The sequence below is a fragment of the Symphalangus syndactylus genome, chromosome 13 (genome assembly GCF_028878055.3).
Source record: "Symphalangus syndactylus isolate Jambi chromosome 13, NHGRI_mSymSyn1-v2.1_pri, whole genome shotgun sequence".
NCBI classification, from domain to species: Eukaryota; Metazoa; Chordata; class Mammalia; order Primates; family Hylobatidae; genus Symphalangus; species Symphalangus syndactylus.
In genome coordinates this window covers 116,912,775-116,933,362 of record NC_072435.2, presented here as the reverse complement: position 1 = coordinate 116,933,362, position 20,588 = coordinate 116,912,775, and the positions used below count along the sequence as shown (strand labels likewise).

The window sequence follows — 20,588 nt, the reverse complement described above, 5'->3', positions numbered from 1 at the left end:
CAATAGCCCCTTCTTTTCTAACAGATCTGGGTCAAGTTTAACTAGCACAGGTTTAGCTACTGTCTCCAGAGTGAAGCTTGGGATGGACAAGGGGAGGGGGAATGGGCATCAAAGTAGGAAATTGAGTGGGAAGTGGGGGACAAAGTACAATCAATTTCTTTGGGTCAGTGGAGGATAAAAGTTGCTTCTTTCCTGCCCTGAGAAATACCCAGAATGCTCATCTCTTGCCTTTAGTCATTTTACCCTAACCCAATTAGGGTTAGCATTAGGGCTAAGGTTAGGGTTAGCCTTAGGGTCAGCCTTAGCCTTCCATTTGGACAAAATCTGCCATTTGGCAGGGCGCAGTGGCTCATGCCTGTAGTCCCAGCACTTTGGGAGGCTGAGGAGGGCAGATTTCTTGAGGCCAGGAGTCCGAGAACAGACTGGCCAACATGGCGAAACCCCATCTCTACCAAAATACAAAAATTATCTGCATGTGGTGGTGCACACCGGTAATCCCAGTTACTTGGGGGGCTGAGGCAGGAGAATCACTTGAACCTGGGAGGCGGAGTTTGCAGTGAGCCAAGATCACGCCACTGTACTCCAGTCTGCACGACAGAGTAAGACTACAGCTCAAATAATAATAATAATAATTATAATAATATAAAAATAGTGTGAACCCGGGAGGCGGAGCTTGCAGTGAGCCAAGATCGTGCCACTGCATTCCAGCCTGGGCAACAGAGCGAGACTCCATCTCAAAATAAATAAATAAATAAATAAATAAATAAATAAAAATAAAAATAATAATATAAATATAAATATAAAAAATAAAGTTCTGCTTTAGCTGTGTGCCACTGATTTTGACATATATTACATTCATTATCCAGTTCTATAGAGTCATTTAGCAATATTTCTTACAATATTTCAATCAGCTTCCAAATATTTTAAAAATCTACCTTTTAAAAGTTAATTTCTGGCTGGCATGGTGGCTCACGCTTGTAATCCCAACACTTTGGGAGGCTGAGGCAGGCAGATCACCTAAGGTCAAGAGTTCGAGTCCAGCCTGGCCAACATAGTGAAACCCTGTCTCTACTAAAAATACAAAAATTAGCCGGGCGTGGTGGCAGGCGTCTGTAATCCCAGCTACTCGGGAGGCTGAGATAGGGAGAATTGCTTGAACCCAGGAGGTGGAGGTTTCAGCAAGCTGAGATTGCACCACTGCACTCCAGCCCGGGCGACAGAGCGAGACTCTGTCTCAAATAGAAAAAAAAAAAGAAAAAAAAGAAAATGAATTTCTAATTTCCTTGAAATGTGGTTAGAGAACCTGGTCTGTATCATATTGCTGTTGGGAATGTATTGAGGAAAATACATGATCTAATGCATATCTGTTGTTATAACCCTTCCTTGTGCATCCTAAAAAAGAATGCATGGGCCAGGCACGGTGGCTCATGCCTGTAATCCCAGCACTTTGGGAGGCCAAGGCGGGCAGATCACCTGAGATCAGGAGTTCGAGACCAGCCTGGTCAACATGGTGAAACTCTGTCTCTACTAAAAATACAAAAATTAGCCGGACACGGTGGCAGGCGCCTGTAATCCCAGCTATTTGGGAGGCTGAGGCAGTAGAATTGCTTAAACCCAGGAGGCAGAGGTTGCAGTAAGCTGAGATCGTGCCACTGCACTCCAGCCTGGGCGACAGAGCGAGACTCCATCTCAAAAAAAAAAAAAAGAATGTACCTTCTATATCTGATAGCTTGAGTGAGGCCCTCTCTGAGGAAGTCCATCTGAGCTGAGATCTGGATGTCAGGAAGGAGCCAGCTCTCTGAATACCTTTCCTAGGAGAAAGTATTCTAGGCAAGGGAATAGCAGGTACAAAGTCCCTGAGGTAGGAATGAGCTTGATATGTTCCAGGAACAGAAGGAAAGTCAATATGAATGGAGCATAGTGGGCAAGGAGGAGAGTGATGTGAGCTAATCTCTTGAGAGACAGTCAGAGGCCAGATCGAGTAGGGCCTTCGAGGCCAGAGTATGGACTTCAGCTTTAGCTAATGCAGTACATTCACTGATACCTACGGGTGGTTTGCCAAGCACTTCATAGAAGCATAATGTCAGGTACAAATTGGTCTCATCTTATACAATGGAGAGAGCATTTTGAGATTATTATCATTATTACTTTTTTTTTTTTTTGAGACAGAGTCTCGCTCTGTCACCTAGGCTGGTGTGATCTTGGTTCACTGCAACCTCAGCCTCCCGGGTTCAGGCAATTCTCCTTGCCTCAGCCTCCGGAGTTGCTGGGATTACAGGTGCCCGCCACCACGCCTGGCTCATTTTTGTATTTTTAGTACAGACAGGGTTTCACCATGTTGGTCAGGCTGGTCTTGAACTCCTGACCTCGTGATCCACCCGGCTCAGCCTCCCAAGGTGCTGGGATTACAAGTGTGAGATTTTGTAATGCAAAAGTGTTAGAATCCAAATTATACACATCAAAAGAAGAGAAGCATCTTGCTTCATCTTTTTTTTTTTTTGATAGAGATGGAGTCTCACTGTGTTACCCAGCCTGGTCTTGATTCCTGGGCTCAAGCAAACCTCCTGTCTTGGCCTCCCAAAGTGTTGGGATTACAGGTGTGAGCCACCGTGCCTGACCGGAATGATTGTTTGAATCAATCTCTTTTCTTCCCTAGTATTTGTCTTTAAAGTGCTAGATTAGGCCGGGGGCGGTGGCTCACGCTTGTAATCCTAACACTTTGGGAGGCCGAGGCCGTCCCATCCTCACATTTTGAGATTAAGAATACCTTACAGGCTGGGTGCGGTGGCTCATACTTGTAATCCCAGCACTTTGGGAGGCCAAGTCAGGAGGATTATTTGAGCCTGGGAGTTTGAGACCAGCCTGTGCAACATGGTGAGACCTCGTCTCTACGAAACATAAAAAAATTAGCCAGGCATGGTGGCATGTACCTGTTGTCCCAGCTACTTGGGAGGCTGAGGCAGGAGGATCAGTTGAGCCCAGAAGATTGAGGCTACAGTGAACTGTGTTCATGCCACTGCACTCCAGCCTGGGTGACAGAGTGAGACCCTGTCTCCAAAAAAATCAAATAAATAAATAAAAATTTTAAAAGTACCTTAGAGATCATGCTTAGCCTAATCCTTTTTCTTTTGCAAATAGGGAAACTAAGAAGAGTTCTAAAGTGTTCTCACAGCCAGGGTCTGTGCATCCCTCTGCCTCTTCCATAGACAAGCTCCTGAAAAGGAGGACTCAGTTCTTACAATTTCATTCAGATGTTCTTGAAGGAATCTTATCTTCTTATGAACTCCTTTGTAAAGCAAAAATTACTCTCGCCCCTCCCATTTACTTTTTTTGTAAATGTAGATTTTTATCAATCGGATTTTCTTTTTTTTTTTTTTTTTGAGACGGAGTCTTGCTCTGTCGCCCAGGCTGGTGTGCAGTGAGTGGCATAATCTCGGCTCACTGCGACCTCCACCTCCCGACTTCAAGCGATTCTCTTGCCACAGCCTCCTGAGTAGCTGGGACTACAGGTGCGTGCCACCACGCCCAGCTGATTTTTGTATTTTTAGTAGAGACGGGGTTTCACCATATGGCCAGGCTGGTTTTGAACTCTTGACCTCATGATCCACCCGCCTCGGCCTCCCAAAGTACTGGGATTACATAAGCCACCGTGTCCGGCCCATTAACTATCTTGCTATGGCATCATTTAAAATAGCTGCATACCCTTCTGTTATATGACTGTGGCATAATTTACTTAACCAATCTCCTCCTGTTGGACTTAGAGGAATTTTTAAAGATTCATTTAACCAGGCTGGGGGTGGTGGCTCACACCTATAATTCCAGAGCTTTGAGAGGCCCAGGCGGGAGGATTGCTTGAGGCCAGGAGTTTAAGGCCAGCCTGGGCAACATAGGGAGACCCTATCTCTACAAAACAAAAACAAAAACAACAACAACCAAAAAAACAACAACAAAACCCCCCCATATATATATATCTTCCTTTTCTATGACCACCAATTCAGTAGCACAGGTGGCTTACTGAGTCACTCCTATATAATCCCAGCTGACTTCTAAATAATGTCACTTCCCCAGGCTTCCCCTCCCATCCCACGTCCTCATGTCAGTCTGAGGGATTTTTTTTTTTTTTTTTTTTTTTTTAGTTTTTGAGAAGGAGTCTCGCTCTGTCACCCAGGCTGGAGTGCAGTGGAGCGATCTTGGCTCACTGCAACCTCTGCCTCCCGGGTTCAAGCGATTCTCCTGCCTCAGCCTCCGGAGTAGCTGGGACTATAGGTGCATGCCACCACCCCTGGCTAATTTTTTGTATTTTTAGTAGAGACGGGGTTTCACCGTGTTAGCCAGGATGGTCTTGATCTGCTGATCTCATGATCCGCCCGCATTGGCCTCCGAAAGTGCTGAGATTACAGGCGTGAGCCGCCGCACCCAGCTGGGATGTTCTCAAGTCACTGCTTTTCTCATGTCCTCTGTCAGCCCCAAGAATGGCTCCATCTTAACTTTGCAACTGGTTCAAACATCTCAGCCTTTTTTTCTTTTTGAAGGTTTCCCCAAATCAGTCCCATTTAATCTCCCTCCACTATGATAGTCATTTGTTTCTGGGCCTGGCTTGTGCCGCGGGTCCTGTTGGGAATGCCTCCTCTCATCCCACTGTTTCCAGCCCCTTCCTCCAGTGAGGGCCCGCTTACATCTCACGAGCTTCATAACCCTCCCAAGGCTGTGCTTGCCTGTGTGAATTTCGCCTTTCTTTGAGCGTCTGTTTCAGTGAGATGGAACCACCCAGTTTAGGAGGCAGTAAGAAAACAAGCAAGCCTGTGTCTCTCATTGCATAGTTGCACTGGCCATCTGACAGTTCCTGGAGCACACTAATTTCTTTTCTTTCTTTCTTTTTGAGATAGATTATTACTATGTTACCCAGGCTGGCCTCAAACTCCTGGGCTTAAGGGATGATCTCTTGTTGCTGGGACTACAGGTGTGTGCTTCCGCACCAGGCTCTGGAACACTCTTATTTCTCTCTCACCCCTCAGTTTTATGTTTTCTGTCCCTCTTCCTGGAATGCCCTTCTTTCAACTCATTACAGCTGGCTCCTTCTCAATATTCAGATCTAGTGTAAATGTCACTTCCTTGGAGACACCATCCCTGCCCCGTCAGAAGTAACTCCCTTGCTCCTATCACAGCATCCTGCTTGTTTCTTTCAAACTCTGTATCCCAAGCTGTCCTCGCCCCATTTCTTTTCACCGTGATTGCCTGTCTCCCCCACTGCACCTAACCTCCCAAAGAGCCTGTCTTATTCACCTGTTCATCCCTAGCTCCTGTACAGTGCTGGGGTACTCAGTAAGTGTTTGCTGAATGAACAGATGAGATTGGACAGAATGGGGAAGGAGAAGGGAGACATCAAGGTGTCCTTTGAATTTCTGGCTTGGGAAGTTGAACTGATGGCAGGTGGTGCTACTGGCTGATCTTGGGAGCTCTGGAAGTCACATGTGGGTGGGGTGAACTGAGATCATGATTTGTCTTTTGTACCTGTTTGAGTTGCCTCTAAACCACTTAAGTATAGAATATCTGGAGGTGGTTAAATATATGGGCCTGGAGCTCAAGAGCAATGCTTGGGCACCATCCAAATCATAAGAATAGCTACCATGGCTAGACATGAGAAGACGCCCAAAGCCATGTATTAGTCTGTTCTCACGCTGCTAATAAAGACATACCCAAGACGGGGTAATTTATAAAGAAAAGAGGTTTAATTGATTCACAGTTCCAGAGGGCTGGGGAGGCCTCACAATCATGACAAAGGCAAGGAGGCGCAAAGCCATGTCTTACATGGTGGCAGGCAAAACGAGAATGAGAGCCAAGCAAAAGGGGAAACCCCTTATAAAACCCTTAGATCTTGTGAGACGTATTCACTACCACGAGAACAGTATGGGGGAAACTGCCCCCATGATTCAATTATCTCCCACTGGGTCCCTCCCACAACACATGGGAATTATGGGACCTACAATTCAAGATGAGATTTGGGTGAGGACACAGCCAAATCATATCAGGCCACTTGGCCAATAAGTCACCAAGCCAGGATTTGAACCCAGGTGGTCTGTCCAGTGTCCACCATACCACTGGGCTGAGATAGGTGTGTAAGGGACAAAAACCAAGATGAGTTCCTTGCCTCTGAGGGTCTTATTGTTTTTTTGGGGAAATAAAACATAAATACTCATAACTTACCAGACTGGAAGGGCTTGCATAAGAGCCCTGTTAGTTTTAGTTGACCCTTATCCAAGCTTAAGTGCGGTGATTATTTGGTTAAAATGGTAAGCCAGTGTCAGCCACTTCCTCTGATTTCTGAAGCCTTAGGATCATGTGACCATGATAATTCATTAAAGTTAGCTAAGGATGTTGGAAATGCAAAATCCTCTCCATAGATCGTCATTTATTTTGGAAATATGATTCATAGCCCTCAGGAATGGAAAACAGGAAGCTGAAAAGTCACAGTAAAAGTCAAAGAAAATAGGAACTTCTAATCTATTCAAAAAAGAGAAGTTGAGTCAGGGGATCCTCAGGGATTCTTGAATGACGACTGCATGGGATTAGAACATGGGTTGAGAAACATATAAGCAGCAGAGGGTGAAACTCCACCCGGTGCATTCCAGTGGTAATTTGAATAAATGGGGGTGGTGGTCATGGTTCCTTATTGCCTCTAGTAGGCAGGGCTTTGTGTAGACCATGACTTTGGGCAGAAGCCAAACCAAGATTAATTTTTTAGGGCTGCTGGTTGGCCTGGAATTAGGGTGTTTTTTCTTTTTTGAGACAGAGTTTCGCTCTTGTTGCCCAGGCTGGAGTGCAGTGGTGCAATCGTGGCTCACTGCAACCTCCGCCACCCGGGTTCAAGCGATTCTCCTGCTTCAGCCTCCCAAGTAGCTGGGATTACAGGCGCCCGCCACCATGCCCGGCTAATTTTTTGTATTTTTAGTAGAAACAGGGTTTCACCATGTTGGCCAGGCTGGTCTCGAACTCCGGACCTCAGGTGCTCCACCCACCTCAGCCTCCCAAAGTGCTGGGATTACAGGCGTGAGTCACCGCACCCAGCCGAATTAGGGATGTTTTAATAACCTCTTTACCTCAGTGGTGAGGGAGGGATTCCCAGTTCCCACCCCAGGGTTATGGCGGTGGCTGAACGCATGACACCCAACACTGGGCAAATAAGATTGGCAGCAGTTTTTGGCCACACACACAGCTCGGGGAGGAAGACCCCACATGCCATGCAGGGCTACACAGAAACAGAGTGAACAACCAGGGCCAGTAGGGGGCAGGCTTTGTAGCGCCAAGAGGGTGAGGAGGCCCTGGTTCCCCGGAGGATGTGACTGGCTCATTTGGACAATTCCATGGGTTGGCAGGAGACTCACACCTGCCGCTCAGGGATTAGCAGGAACTGCATCTGGTCTTTTTGATAAGGAAGGCTGTTTCACTGGGCGCCCTTTGCCAAGGGAGGACTGGGAGAGAAACTTGGGGTGAGGCTATTCCAGGTGCTCCTGATTTCACCTGATGTCAAGGCAGCACCTCATATTAGAGCTTGATTTTAGGCCTTACACTACAGGGTGGGTACCCAGTGGGTCCTGCTGACTGCCCTTCGTCTCCTGATTTGGTGCACTTCTTCCTGTGATCTGAAGCTCAACACACAGCCTCACCCCTGCCAGCTTGGGACAGGGGCCATTCCAAAATTGAAGGCCACCACAGCTTTTCCTCCTTTTCTCTTGCTGTTGATATGTTTTCTTTTCTTTTTTCTTTTCTTTCCTTTTTTTTTTTTTTGGTGACTTCCCAAGAGGAAGGGGAAGGGAGAAAAGAGAAACATTCCCTTTGGCCGCATATATAGTGCAAATGTTTCATGGAGTAGGGAAAGACTGAAACAAAAACAAAAACTATATCCAACACTACTCCTAGCTCATTTTCCACACAGCGATCACAGTGATCTTTAAAAATTAATTTGGTGGCTGGGCGCCGTGGCGCACGCCTGTAATCCCAGCACTTTGGGAGGCCGAGGCTGGCGGATCACTTGAGGTCAGGCATTTGGCACCAGTCTGACCAACATGGAGAAACCCCGTCTCTACTAAAAATACAAAAATTAGCCAGGCATGATGGTGGCACACATGTAATCCTGGCTACTCAGGAGGCTGAGGCAGGAGAATTGACTGAACCCAGGAGGTGGAGGTTGCAGTGAGCTGAGATAGTGGCATTGCACTCCAGCCTAGGCAACAAGAGTGAAACTCTGTCTCAAAATAAATAAAATAAAATAATTAATATGGCTGGGTGTGGTGGCTTACACTTGTAATCCCAGCACTGTGAGAGGCTGAGGCCGGTGGATCACTTGAGGTCAGGCGTTCGAGACCAGCTTAGCCAACATGGTGAAACCCTGTCTCTACTAAAAATACAAAAATTAGCTGGGTGTGGTGGCAGGCGCCTGTAATCCCAGATACTCGGGAGGCTGAGGCAGGAGAATCGCTTGAACCCAGGAGGCAGAGGTTGCAGTGAGCTGAGGTTGAGCCACTGCACTCCAGCCTGGGCAACAAAGCAAGACTCCATCTCAAAAATAAATAAATAAATAAAATAAAATTAAAATTAACTGTGATCTTACCAGATTCCTGCTTAGAACCCTTATGTGGCTCAGGTCTTAGGATAAAGACAAACTCTACTGTGGCGCACAGGCTCCAGGCAGCCTAGCCCCTGCCTGCTTGTCCAACTGTGACTCATGCCTTACTTCCCTGTACTGTTTATGGCACAGTCATACAGGTCTCCTTTAAGTTCTATAAACCTGCTGTGCTTTTCCTGCCCCAGGACCTTCGCACATACTGTTCTCTGCCTAGAATGCTCTTTCCTCCCCCATTCACTAGTTAAGTAATACTCATCCTTCAGATTTTAGCTAAAACATTCCTTCCTCAGGTAGGCTGATCTCTCCAAATAGGCCAAATTCCCCTACTATAAGCTCTCATGCCATCATTTGCCTTTTCACCATGCTACTCAGCACAAGCTGCAAGATTCTATTTGCTTGAATTATTTGATTAATTTCCATCTTCTCATATCTCTATGAGACCGGCAACCTTATTTTTCCTTGGTCTCTAGAAAGTGCCTCATTGAATAGTTGTTGAATGAATGCGTCAATGAATGAGTTAACAGTGATTTGAGGACCTTCTGAAAAGAAAGGAAATGAAGATTTAAATAAACAAATTATATATCTTTTTTTAATTATCAAAACAGTCACATTAAGGACACTTACATTGCCAGGCTAAAATCAGGAAGGGTTTAAAAAGTTATTCCCCTTTAGAAAGAGAAATGCAAGTCTATTACCAATACTATGTGAAATCAGCCAAGAGAAAGCAGATCCCTTCTCTTCTGAGGCAGAGAGGAAGCCATGAATACTGGCAATTACCATAACAGAAGTCTGTCTTTAAGTATAAGAAAACAGATCCTACAAAATGTGACTCTCATCACCTTTGGCGATGACATTATTTTCTACAGTAAACTAAAAATAAGAATACAAATATGATGCCTGTTATTGTAGGACGTGTCTGACATATTACACACAGTTGAAGTGACACATCACTCTCTCGCCCAGACCATCAGTGGGGAAGGTGAAGGAAAACAGTAGATGGATCCAGTGATTATTTGTAATTTCACATTCTGACTCCATCTGCGGCCTCATTAAGGTGATAGAAACATACTAGGAATAAGGCACAAAAACAAAGGTACAAAGGCCCAGAGGCCATCAGAATGGCAACCTGTAACAGTGACATAGAATTCGTGAAGTAAAGAAATGTCAGCTCCAAAGAAATCATATATAATAATCCACTTTTTAAAATATATTTGAAAAGGTAGTAAAAATCAAAGTTCAATCTGGCATAATTAACTTGGTTCCTGAGTTTAAAGCCAGGTAAAACCCTGTACCAAAAAACGTTTTTATTCATGCTGTTTTACATGAATATAGTAGAAAGCTGCTGGTTTTTAAAAGGTATCAAAATGGTAACTCTTAGAATATGTATAAAAAAATTCACAGATCCTTCATCAGTCACAACATTTAATAGTGGTCTCTAAACTATTCGATAAAATGGCTGTTGTTTAGAAACAGATAAATAGCCAACTCTAGTGACCAAACCAGGAAAAGGAAATCCTGAAGCAGGATCCTAAAACCTGTCACTGTGCATTTTCATATTCTCAGCAGTTGATGTATGGAAATAGTAAAGGTGTGGTGTGGGTTGCTTTTGAAGCAGCTAACACCCAGACTGCGTCACTTCTGATTGGCTGCAAAGTACAGGGTGTTAATGGCATAAAGGCAGCTTTTAAGTCACTTTCAGTCATAGAATTGTTTTGTTTTGTTGTTGTTGTTGTTGTTGTTGTTTTTTGAGACAGAGTCTTGCTCTGTCATCCAGGCTGGAGTGCAGTGGCACTATCTCGGCTTATTGCAACCTCCACCTTCCAGGTTCAAGAGATTCTCCTGCCTCAGCCTCCCAAGTAGCTGGGATTACAGGTGTGTGCCACCACACCCACCTAATTTTTGTATTCTTAGTAGAGACAGGGTCTCACCACGTTGGCCAGGCTCGTCTCGAACTCCTGACCTCAGGTGATCCACCCGCCTCGGCCTCCCGAAGTGCTGGGATTACAGGCATGAGCCACTGCGCCCGGCCTTCAGTCAAAGGACCGTGATGAGGATTGGAATGCATTGGGTAGCTCAGCAGTTAGATTTAATAGATTCCAAGGCTGGTCTGGTGAGTTACCTGATTTGGTCTATAGCCCTTCTAGAACTGTCCAGTGGAAGCCTAAGTTCCTGAGGGTTCCAGGGTTGGTCCGGGCTCCCTAAGAACATTAGAACCAGGGAAGGTATGGGCTGAGTCTGTGTGCCCATTCGTCAGGCTTGCTCTCTGTTCCAGTTATCTGTTGCTGTGGAACAAACAAGCCCAAAACTTAGGGACTTAAGATAGCAACGTGGTTTTCTGGATTTATGGGGCAGTTCTCACCTGGGATGTATCATGCGGTATCAGTCATATGTTAGTAGAGTCCAGAATCACCTGAAGGCTTCTTCTCTCTCATGTTTGGTGACTGGGCTTGGATGACTTGAAAGCTGGGGCTGGTCAGGCACTGTCCACGTGGCTGCTTGGGCTTCCTCACAGCAGGGCAGTCTCAGGATAGGCAGACTTTTGTGTTTTTTTGAGATGGAGTCTCGCTCTGTCACCCAGCCTGGAGGGCAGTGGCACGATATCAGCTCAATGCAACCTCCACCTCCCAGGTTCAAGTGTTTCTCCTGTCTCAGCCTCTTGATAGCTAGGATTACAGGTGCTCGCACAATGCCCAGCTAATTTTTGTATTTTTATTAGAGATATAGTTTCACCATGTTGGCGAGTCTGGTCTCAGACTCTTGACTTTAAGTGATCCGCCCACTTTGGTCTCCCAAAGTGCTGAGATTACAGGTGTGAGCCACCACACCTGGCCAGGATAGGCAGACTTTTAAATGGAGTCTGGCTTCCCTGATAGCAAGAGTTCCAAGGGACAGGAAGTAGAAGCTGTCAGCCTCTTAAGACCAGGATCAGAAACTGACACAATGTCACTTCCACTTTTGGATAAAGCAATCAGAGCCACCCATACTCAAGGGGATGAGATAAAACCCTTAGGTCTTGGGGGACTTGAGTATCAAAGAATTTGTGGCCACCTTTAGTCCTCCACATTCTCCAACCAGGGCGAAAAGGGTTTGTTTTTAGTTGGACATTATCCTAGTCTGACCTCATAATGAAATGTTTTGCATTCATGTAGATCTTTACACATTAACAAGAGAGTTCATGTGCACTGTCTCAATTTGTGCTCACAATATCTCTGAGATAGTAGTTGGGCAACGAGGAGACAGAGGCACAGAGGTGAGAGGCCTAGGGTCACACAACTTCCTGGGGACAGAGTTGAGACTTACATCTCAATCTCTTTGCTCTCAGTCCATGCAGAGGGATTCTGGTTTGTTTAACCAGGTCACTTTGCTCTCAGACACAGAGAGCTATAGAAGATGAAAGCACATTTCCCTTTGGCTGAAAATGTGGCCACAGAGCTTTGCAGGTGAAGTTCAAGTCGCTGGTAAGGCTCATGTTACTATGGCTACTGCAGCCCTTGCTATTGGTAAGGACTCATTTTTTTTTTTTTTTTTTTTTTTTTTTGAGACAGTTTGCTGTGCCTCCCAGGCTGGAGTGCAGTGGCACAATCTGGGCTCACTACAACCTCCGCCTCCCGGGTTCAAGTGATTCTCGTGCCTCAGCCTCCCGAGTAGCTGGGATTACAGGTGCATGCCACCATGTTTGGCTGATTTTTGTATTTTTAGTACAGACAGGATTTCGCCTTGTTAGCCAGGCAGGTCTCCAACTCCCAGCCTCAGGTGATCTGCCTGCCTCAGCTTCCCAAAGGGCTGGGATTACAGACGTGAGCCACCGCGCCTGGCTTCAGTAAGGACTCTTGAAGCCACTGTACTGCCCTTCACTCTTGGGAAACTCTTTCCGGATCCTCCAGCGGCAGCAGCTGGGCAGGATGGCAAAGTCAGCCATGTCCTGGGAGCCGAAGCGCCAGGTGGTGTAGCACCTGTAGGCACAGTGCCGCAGCCGGCTGTTGGTGGAATCCACATCCAGCACCAGCAAGGGCTCCTGGTAGAGCAGGAGGAACTGCAGGACGTGTCTGGACAGGACCAGCTTCCTGAACAGCTCTGAGGTGGTGATGCAGGCCCCTGGCTTTTTTCGGCAGCACAGCTCCTCCAGGCACCTGTGGCTCTCAGGGAGTTGGGATGGGAGGCAGCTTCCACACTGGCACCAGACAGGGCTATCCCTGGATCTAGGAGTCGCCTCCTTTCTAAGCAGCTGTATCTCCTCTGGTTGTCCAGGAATCGGGGGTGTGTCATGGAGGGCCAGGGGCAGCTTGGACAAGTCTGTGAAGTCCGTCGCAGGTCTCTGAAAAAGCAAGTTTCCAAACCTATTAGCAATGACAAGCCCTCAGGTTCTAGGTTCTTTAATTTTATTAAGTTACAAAGTTACATTTAGTATTACATGAGTTATAGTGGCCATCATTTATTAGGTGTAGATATCAGGACCATGCATGTGTTCTGTAAGCATTGCCTCATTTAAGCCTTTGAAGATGCTTGTGAGATAATGTACCTTGTCTCTATTTTACAGATTTTTTTTTTTTTTTTTTTGAGAGAGGGTCTCACTCTATCACCGGCTGAAGCGCAGTGGTGTGATCTCGGCTCACTGCAACTTCCACCTCCCAGGTTCAGGCAATTTTCATGCCTTAGCCTCCTAAGTAGCTGGGATTACAGGTGCACGCCACCATGCCCAGCTAATTCTTTCCTATTTCTAGTAATAAACGGGATTTCAACATGTTGGCCAGGCTGGTTTGGAACTCCTGACCTCAAGTGATCCACCTGCCTCAGCCTCCCAAAGTGCTGGGATTACAGGCATAAGCTGCACCCTGCCTATTTTACAGATTTTGGAAAATGAAATTCAGAAAAGCCAGGCCTCTGTTGAGATGTCACCTCTTGTCCTGACCACCCTATGTAGCAGGTTTTCTCCCACATGATTCCCTGATCACACCGTGGTATTCCACATTCTTCAAAGGACTTAGCACTATTGTAAATGGTTTTTGTGCGTGTGTGTGTGTTTTTTTGTTTTTTTGTTTTTTTTTTTTTGAGACGGAGTCTTGCTCTGTCTCCCAGGCTGGAGTGCAGTGGCATGATCTCGGCTTACTGCAACCTCCACCTCCCGGGTTCAAGCAATTCTTCTGCCTCAGCCTCCCAAGTAGCTGGGACTACAGGCATGCACCACCATGCCTGGCTAATTTTTATATTTTTAGTAGAGGCAGAGTTTCACCATCTTGGTCAGGCTGGTGTTGAACTCCTGACCTCAAGTGATCCACCCACCTCAGCCTCCCAAAGTGCTGGGATTACAAGTGTGAGCCACTGCACCTGGCTGTGACTTCGTTTTTAACAAAAATGTTTAAAAAGTAAAAATAAAAAATGTTAAAAATAGAAAAAAGTATATAGAATAAGGATATAGAAAAAGAAACTTTTTTTTCTGAGATGGAGTCTTGCTCTGTCGCCCAGGTTGGAGTGCAGTGGCGCGATCTTGGCTCACTGCAAGCTCTACCTCCCAGGTTCACGCCATTCTTCTGCCTCAGCGTCCTGAGTAGCTGGGACTACAGGCACCCGCCACCACGCCTGGCTATGTTTTTTTATATTTTTAGTAGAGACGGGGTTTCACCATGTTGGCCAGGATGGTCTCAATCTCCTGACCTTGTGATCTGCCCGCCTCGGCCTCCCAAAGTGCTGGGATTACAGGCATGAGCCACCACGCCCGGTGAGAAAGAAAATATTTTTATACCATTGTACAAAGTTTAAAAAATTTAAAAATGTATAAAGTAAAAAAGTCACAGTAAGCTAAGATTAATTTATTATTGAAGAAATATAAATATTTTGAAGTAAATTTAGTGTAGCCTAAGTGTATAGTCTTTATGAAGTCTACTGCAGTGCACGGTAACAACCTAGGCCTTCACATTCACTCACCACTCACTCACTGACTCACCCAGAGCAACCTTCAGTCCTACAGGCTCCATTCATGGTAAGCACCCTATGCAGATGTACCATTTCTAAGCTTTTATATCATATTTTCACTGTACCTTTTCTATATTTAGATATACAAATCTTGCCATTCTGTTACATTTGCTTACAGTATTCAATACAGTAACATGCTGTACGGGTTTGCAGCCTAGGAGCAATAGACTGCACCATATAACCTAAGTATAATAGGCTATTCCATTTAGGTTTGTGTAAATAGAGTCTATGATATTCAGACAACCACAGAATCACCTACTGATGCATTTTTCAGAACATATCCCCATCATTAAGTGATGCATGACTGTAGTTCACTTCATACACAAATCCAACAAGAACATTACAAAAATGGAAACACTTTGGTCAGTCTTTCTCAAGAAGAGATGTAAAAATCCTAAATATTAGTGAATGGAATTAAGCAATAAATACAAAGAATAGTACAACACATTCAAATTGAGTTTACTTCAGGAATGCAAGTTTGGCTTAATATTTGAAAATCAATCAGTACAATTCACCTAACAGAAAAAAAGAAGAAAACTCATTGATATTTCAAAAGGAGCAGAAAAAACTTTTTTTTTTTTTTAGATGGAGTCTTGTTCTGTTGCCTAGGCTAGAGTGCAGTGGCGTGATCTCAGCTAACTGCAGCCTCCACCTCCCAGGTTCAAGCAATTCTCCCACCTCAGTGTCCCGAGTGGCTGGGATTACAGATGTGCACCACCATGCCTGGCTAATTTTTGTATTTTTCAGGGTTTCGCCATGTTGGCCAGGCTGTTCTCAAACTCCTGACTTCAGGTGATCCACCCACCTTGACCTCTCAAAGTGGCGCGATCTTGGCTCACTGCAAGCTCTGCCTCCCGGGTTCATGCCATTCTCCTGCCTCAGCCTCTTGAGTAGCTGGGACTACAGGCGCCCGCCACCACTCCTGGCTATTTTTTTGTATTTTTAGTAGAGAAAGGGTTTCTTCATGTTGGTCAGGCTGGTCTCAAACTCCCAACCTCAGGTTATCCACCCGCCTCAGCCTCCCAAAGTGCTGAGATTACAGGCATGAGCCACCATACCTGGCCATTTTTGTTGTTTTAAGTCACTTAGTTTTTGATAATTCAGCCCTAGGAAATTGAAGATGCCCAGCAACCAGAACTGCTGGGGAGAGTGCGAATGTGAACAACCATTTTTCAGCACTGTTTGTTAGTATCTCCTAAAACTGAACATATGTCTGCCTTATGACTCAGCAATTCCACTGTTAGGTAACTGCCCAGTAGAGTGCCGTATGTTGAGCATAGCAGCATTATTGGCATTAGCCCCAAACTGGACACTACCCAAATGTCCATCAACAGTAGGATGGCTGAATAAGATGGATATTTATAAAACAGAATTATACAATAAGAATGAACTATACATGGCGTCATGAACAACTCTCGCAAAAATAATGTTGAGTAAAGGAAGCCAGACACTCAACCGAGTATATACCACTTACACACTACATGATTCAGTTTTTAGAAAATTCTAGCAGAAGTAAAATTAATCTTTGGATACAGGATAATGACTACTTTTAAGAGAGGGCAGTTGGGCAGGCTTGGTACAGCTGAGGTGGGAGGACTGCTTGAGACCAGCCTGGGCAACATAGTGAGACCTCGTTTGTAATTTAAAAATATACATTTTTTTTTCTTTTTTTTTTTTGAGATGGAGTCTTGCTCTGTCACCCAGGCTGGAGTGCAATGGCACAATCTCGGCTCACTGCAACCTCCACCTCCTGGGTTCAAGCAATTCTCCTGCCTCAGCCTCCTGAGTAGCTGGGATTACATGTGTGCCACCACACCGCCCGGCTAATTTTTGTATTTTTAGTAGAGACGGAGTTTCACCATGTTGGCCAGGTTGGTCTCGAACTCCTGACCTAAAGTGATCCACCTGCCTTGGCCTCCCAAAGTGCTGGGATTGCAGGTGTGAGCCACCGTGCCCAGCCAAATTTTAAAAATTAAAAAAAGGGAAAGAGGGGGTAGTGATTGGAGGGGGGCATAAAAGGGACTCCTGCTAGTAATTTTCAATTGTTTAATCTGAGTGCTGTTTACATGAGTATGTTTACTTTGTTAAAATCCATCAGTTTTGATTTGTACAAGTTTCTATATGTGTTTATATTTAATAGTAAATTTCCTTAAAAAAAAAAAAAGACAAAATGATTTAACTTACTGGGACTTCTTGGCCCTTGACATCTTGCAGACTTCTCCCTAGTAGCTGCTGGTTCACCATCCTAATGTGAGATTCATCCACAAAGGACACATACTTTAATGTCTAGGAAAAGATGGTTTAAAAGTTTACCCATTTTTGTACAGAATTATCAAGAATTGCCTATCTAAAGGCAACTGTAATTCCTATTTGCCAAATGATAGACTATTGAACAAGCTGGCTCAAAACTCTCATTAACCAAGAATGAATGATTTCTGAGTCTAAAGGTAAGTAAATCAGAAATGGAACCCCATGCTTTTTTTTTTTTTTTTTTTTTTGAGACGGAGTTCGCTCTTGTTGCCCAGGCTGGAGTGCAATGGCACGATCTTGGCTCACTGCAACCTCCGCTTCCCAGGTTCAAGTGATTCTCCTGCCTCAGCCTCCCGAGTAGCTGGGATTATAGGCATGCACCACCATGCCCAGCTAATTTTGTATTTTTAGTAGAGATGGGGTTTCTCCATATTGGTCAGGCTGGTCTTGAACTCCTGACCTCAGGTGATCCACCAGCCTCAGCCTCCCAAAATGCTGGGATTACAGGAGTGAGCCACCGAGCCGGGTGGAACCCCATGCATCTTAACTTGTAAATTCAACACAGCCACAGCTTACTGCTTAATGTTTTTACATTGGATCCCCCAATTCCTGGGTAAAATTTCTTTGTTGTATTCTCTCAATTTCAGTAACTCTAGATTCAGTATCTCCAGAAAGTTGTACTATTGCAACTTAAATTATTTATGTTTGTTAAATTTCATCTCATCTTGGGCCATGAAGTGGTGATTAGTTTTAGCTGCAAAGATGAACTTTTATTTCAAATTGCGAATGCATATACAATGGACAGTGAATTGTGCATTCAGCTGCTGGAACAGGACAATCATGTTCTTGGATGAGGGAAAGACAAAGAAATCATCTTGGTTTTTTTTTTTTTTTTTCTTTTTGAGACGGAGTTTCACTCTTGTTGCCCAGGCTGGAGTGCAATGGTGCGATCCTGGCTCACCGCAACCTCCACCTCCTGGGTTCAAGCGATTCTCCTGCCTCAGCCTCCAGAGAAGCTGGGATTATAGGCATGCGCCACCACGCCTGGCTAATTTTTTGTATTTTTAGTAGAGACGGGGTTTCTCCATGTTGGCCAGGGTGGTTTTGAACTCCTGACCTCAGGTGATCCGTCCACCTTGGCCTCCCAAAGTGCTGGCATTACAGGCGTGAGCCATTGCACCCGGCCAATCATCTTTGTTTTTAGGTACCAGAGATTTATCTTTGGGGGAAATCATGGAGTTGAACGCAGAGGACCTGCTTAATAAAGTCCAAATTAATCAAATCAAAACAATACAGATGACGCTAAAATCTCTTTGACTACTCCCCCACCCTAAGCTCCTTTCCAGAAGCAGCCACTGGTACAATTTTGTGTACATATATGCACCCACACATATGTATATGTGTGTAAATAGAATATATATTTGTGTATATATATTCTTGTGTATATATAAAATATACATGCAGAAAATATATAGATTAGCTTCTGTGTCTAGTGTTTTTTTTTTTAGCTATATATCATATCATATATATTGTTCTGCAGTTTGCTTTTTTTTCTTTTAACAAAATGTCTTGGAGATCTGCTCTTGTCAAGCTCTTTTTTTTTTTTTTTTTTTTTTAGAAAGAGTTTCCCTCTGTCACCCAGGCTGGAGTGCACTGGCATGATCTCGGCTCACTGCAACCTCTGCCTACCAGGTTCTAGCAATTCTCCTGCCTCAGCCTCCCAAGTAGCTGGGACTTCAGGCATGCACCACCACACCTGGCTAATTTTTGTATTTTTAGTAGAGATGGGGTTTCACCATGTTGGCCAAGCTGGTCTCGAACTCTTGACCTCAAGCGATCTGCCTGCCTCAGCCTCCCAAAGTATTGGGATTACAGGTGTGAGCCCCTGTGCCCAGCTTTGGGCCAATTATTTAACCTTTCTGTGGCTCAATTTCCTCATATATAGAAAGAGATAATAGTAGCATCTGTCTACATCAGGTTGCTGTGAAGATTGAGTGAGTTAATAGATAAAGCATTTAGAGGTGCTGTGTAAATGTTTGCCATTATTATTATCTATCTCATTTTTTTAAATTGGTGCCTGGTATTCGTTTCTATGGATTTACCATAGTTTCTTTCACCATTCACCTGTTGGATATTTGGTTAGATGCTATTTCTTCACTGTTAATAATCATATATTATTGATAATTTAATAAACGATCCTGCTTTGAACATCCTGTACTCATATACTGCTTGGGGACTCATGTGAGTGTTTCTCTAGGGCAGGTATGGAGAACTGAAAATGCCAGGCTGTAAAGTATGTCTCATTTAAACATTAGTCACTGCCAAATTGTTCTCCAAAGTCGTTATTCTTCTTTTCTTTTCTTTTTTTTTTTTTTGGCTATACCAATTTAATAAATGACAAAACAGGTTGGGCTCAGTGGCTCACACTTGTAATCCCAGCACTGTGGGAGGCCGAGTGGGTGGATCATTTGAAGTCAGGAGTTTGAGACCAGCCTGGCCAACATAGCTAAACACGGTCTCTACTAAAAATACAAAAATTAGCCGGGTGTGGTGGTGTGCCCCTGTAGTCCCAGCTACTTGGGAGGTTAAAGCAGGAGAATTACTTAAACCTGGAAGGCAGAGGCTGCAGTGAGCGGAGATCATGCCACTGCACTCCAGCCTGGGTGACAGAGCAAGACTCCGTCTGAAAATAAATAAATAAATAAATAAATAAATAAATAAATAAATGACAAAATTGGCAAGTCCTGGACATAAAAATTTGCCTTCCCTCTATCTTGCCCCTCCATTTTTGTTTCTATTCTTCTCTAAGACCAAAAAATTTATCTGAGAGTTGGTTGATCAGGGTAGAGCCCAGAGACGTATCCACTACAGGATGAAGCCTGTGATTTGGGCCTAACTTTCGTGCATTTCTCAGTGATTTCACGGAATCTCTCCGTGTCTTGGTGTCCTGTGAACACAGCGGCCTCACCGGCTTTGGCTCCACAATGGACTCGAACTTCTTCCTGTAGTAGTATTCGTTGACCACACAGGGCTGACAGCACTTGCACCAGGGATAAATATGGGAGCGACAGCAGTTACTGGAGTAAGTGTCGATGAGGAAGTCGATGAACACAGTGGCCTCGGGAAAATGCAGACACGCGCCACGTTAGTAACTTCCTTCTCCAAACCATTTTCCTAAAGCGTGGAAAAGAGAATCTCTTACCAGACCAAAGTAGGAGAGGGTTGAGCCGATGTACACAACCAGCTGGATAATGTCAAATTTTCCTCCCTAAAAACAGAGTGGGAGAGTTTACTCAGGTGAAATTCAGAACAACACTCTTTTGCTTCAACGTGCAATTGTTGGTTCTATCAGGGAGCGGAGCCTCATGCTGTGACTTGGATAGATGCATTCAAGTGCTGGCTGAGGCGGAGACTACGCAGACTGAAACTGATTCTCAGGCATCCTGCTTCAGCCGTGCAGGGTGTGCTTGGACTCATAAAGGTTTTACATGAGCAAGCACTGAGGCCCACACATTAAGGGGAGACCCACTGAAGGGCTATCGTTTCTCCATACAAGGTGAGGGTTTCAGACAAGCTTCTCCTCCAAAAGGTTTGACATTACTTCAGAAGCAGAAGGAAGGAATGTCTGGGTGGCCTCGTGGGTTTTTTTGTTTGTTTTTTGTTTGTTTGTTTGTTTGTTTTGTTTTTTTTGAGACAGAGTCTTGCACTGTTGCCCGGGCTGTAGTGCAGTGGTGCGATCTCGGCT

The 20,588-nt window shown here is 44.8% G+C and overlaps 1 protein-coding gene and 1 long non-coding RNA gene across 2 annotated transcripts in view; one reads left to right on the top strand and one right to left on the bottom strand.

The window, feature by feature from the left end:
- LOC134732068 (uncharacterized) overlaps positions 1-20,588 on the top strand; it is an 82,269-nt gene that overhangs the window by 12,841 nt on the left and 48,840 nt on the right. The gene's annotated exons all lie outside the window — the stretch shown is intronic.
- The window catches only part of P2RX7 (purinergic receptor P2X 7), a 59,517-nt gene continuing 44,639 nt past the window's right edge, over positions 5,711-20,588 (bottom strand). Inside the window, exons 10-13 of the mRNA XM_055237762.2 lie at positions 20,046-20,111; positions 19,812-19,961; positions 16,778-16,879; positions 5,711-12,938 (exon numbers count right to left, since the gene is read on the bottom strand). Of these exons, the coding sequence (XP_055093737.1) occupies positions 12,441-12,938; positions 16,778-16,879; positions 19,812-19,961; positions 20,046-20,111 (816 nt within the window). The 3' untranslated portion in view covers positions 5,711-12,440. The remainder of the gene's footprint in view (positions 12,939-16,777; positions 16,880-19,811; positions 19,962-20,045; positions 20,112-20,588) is intronic.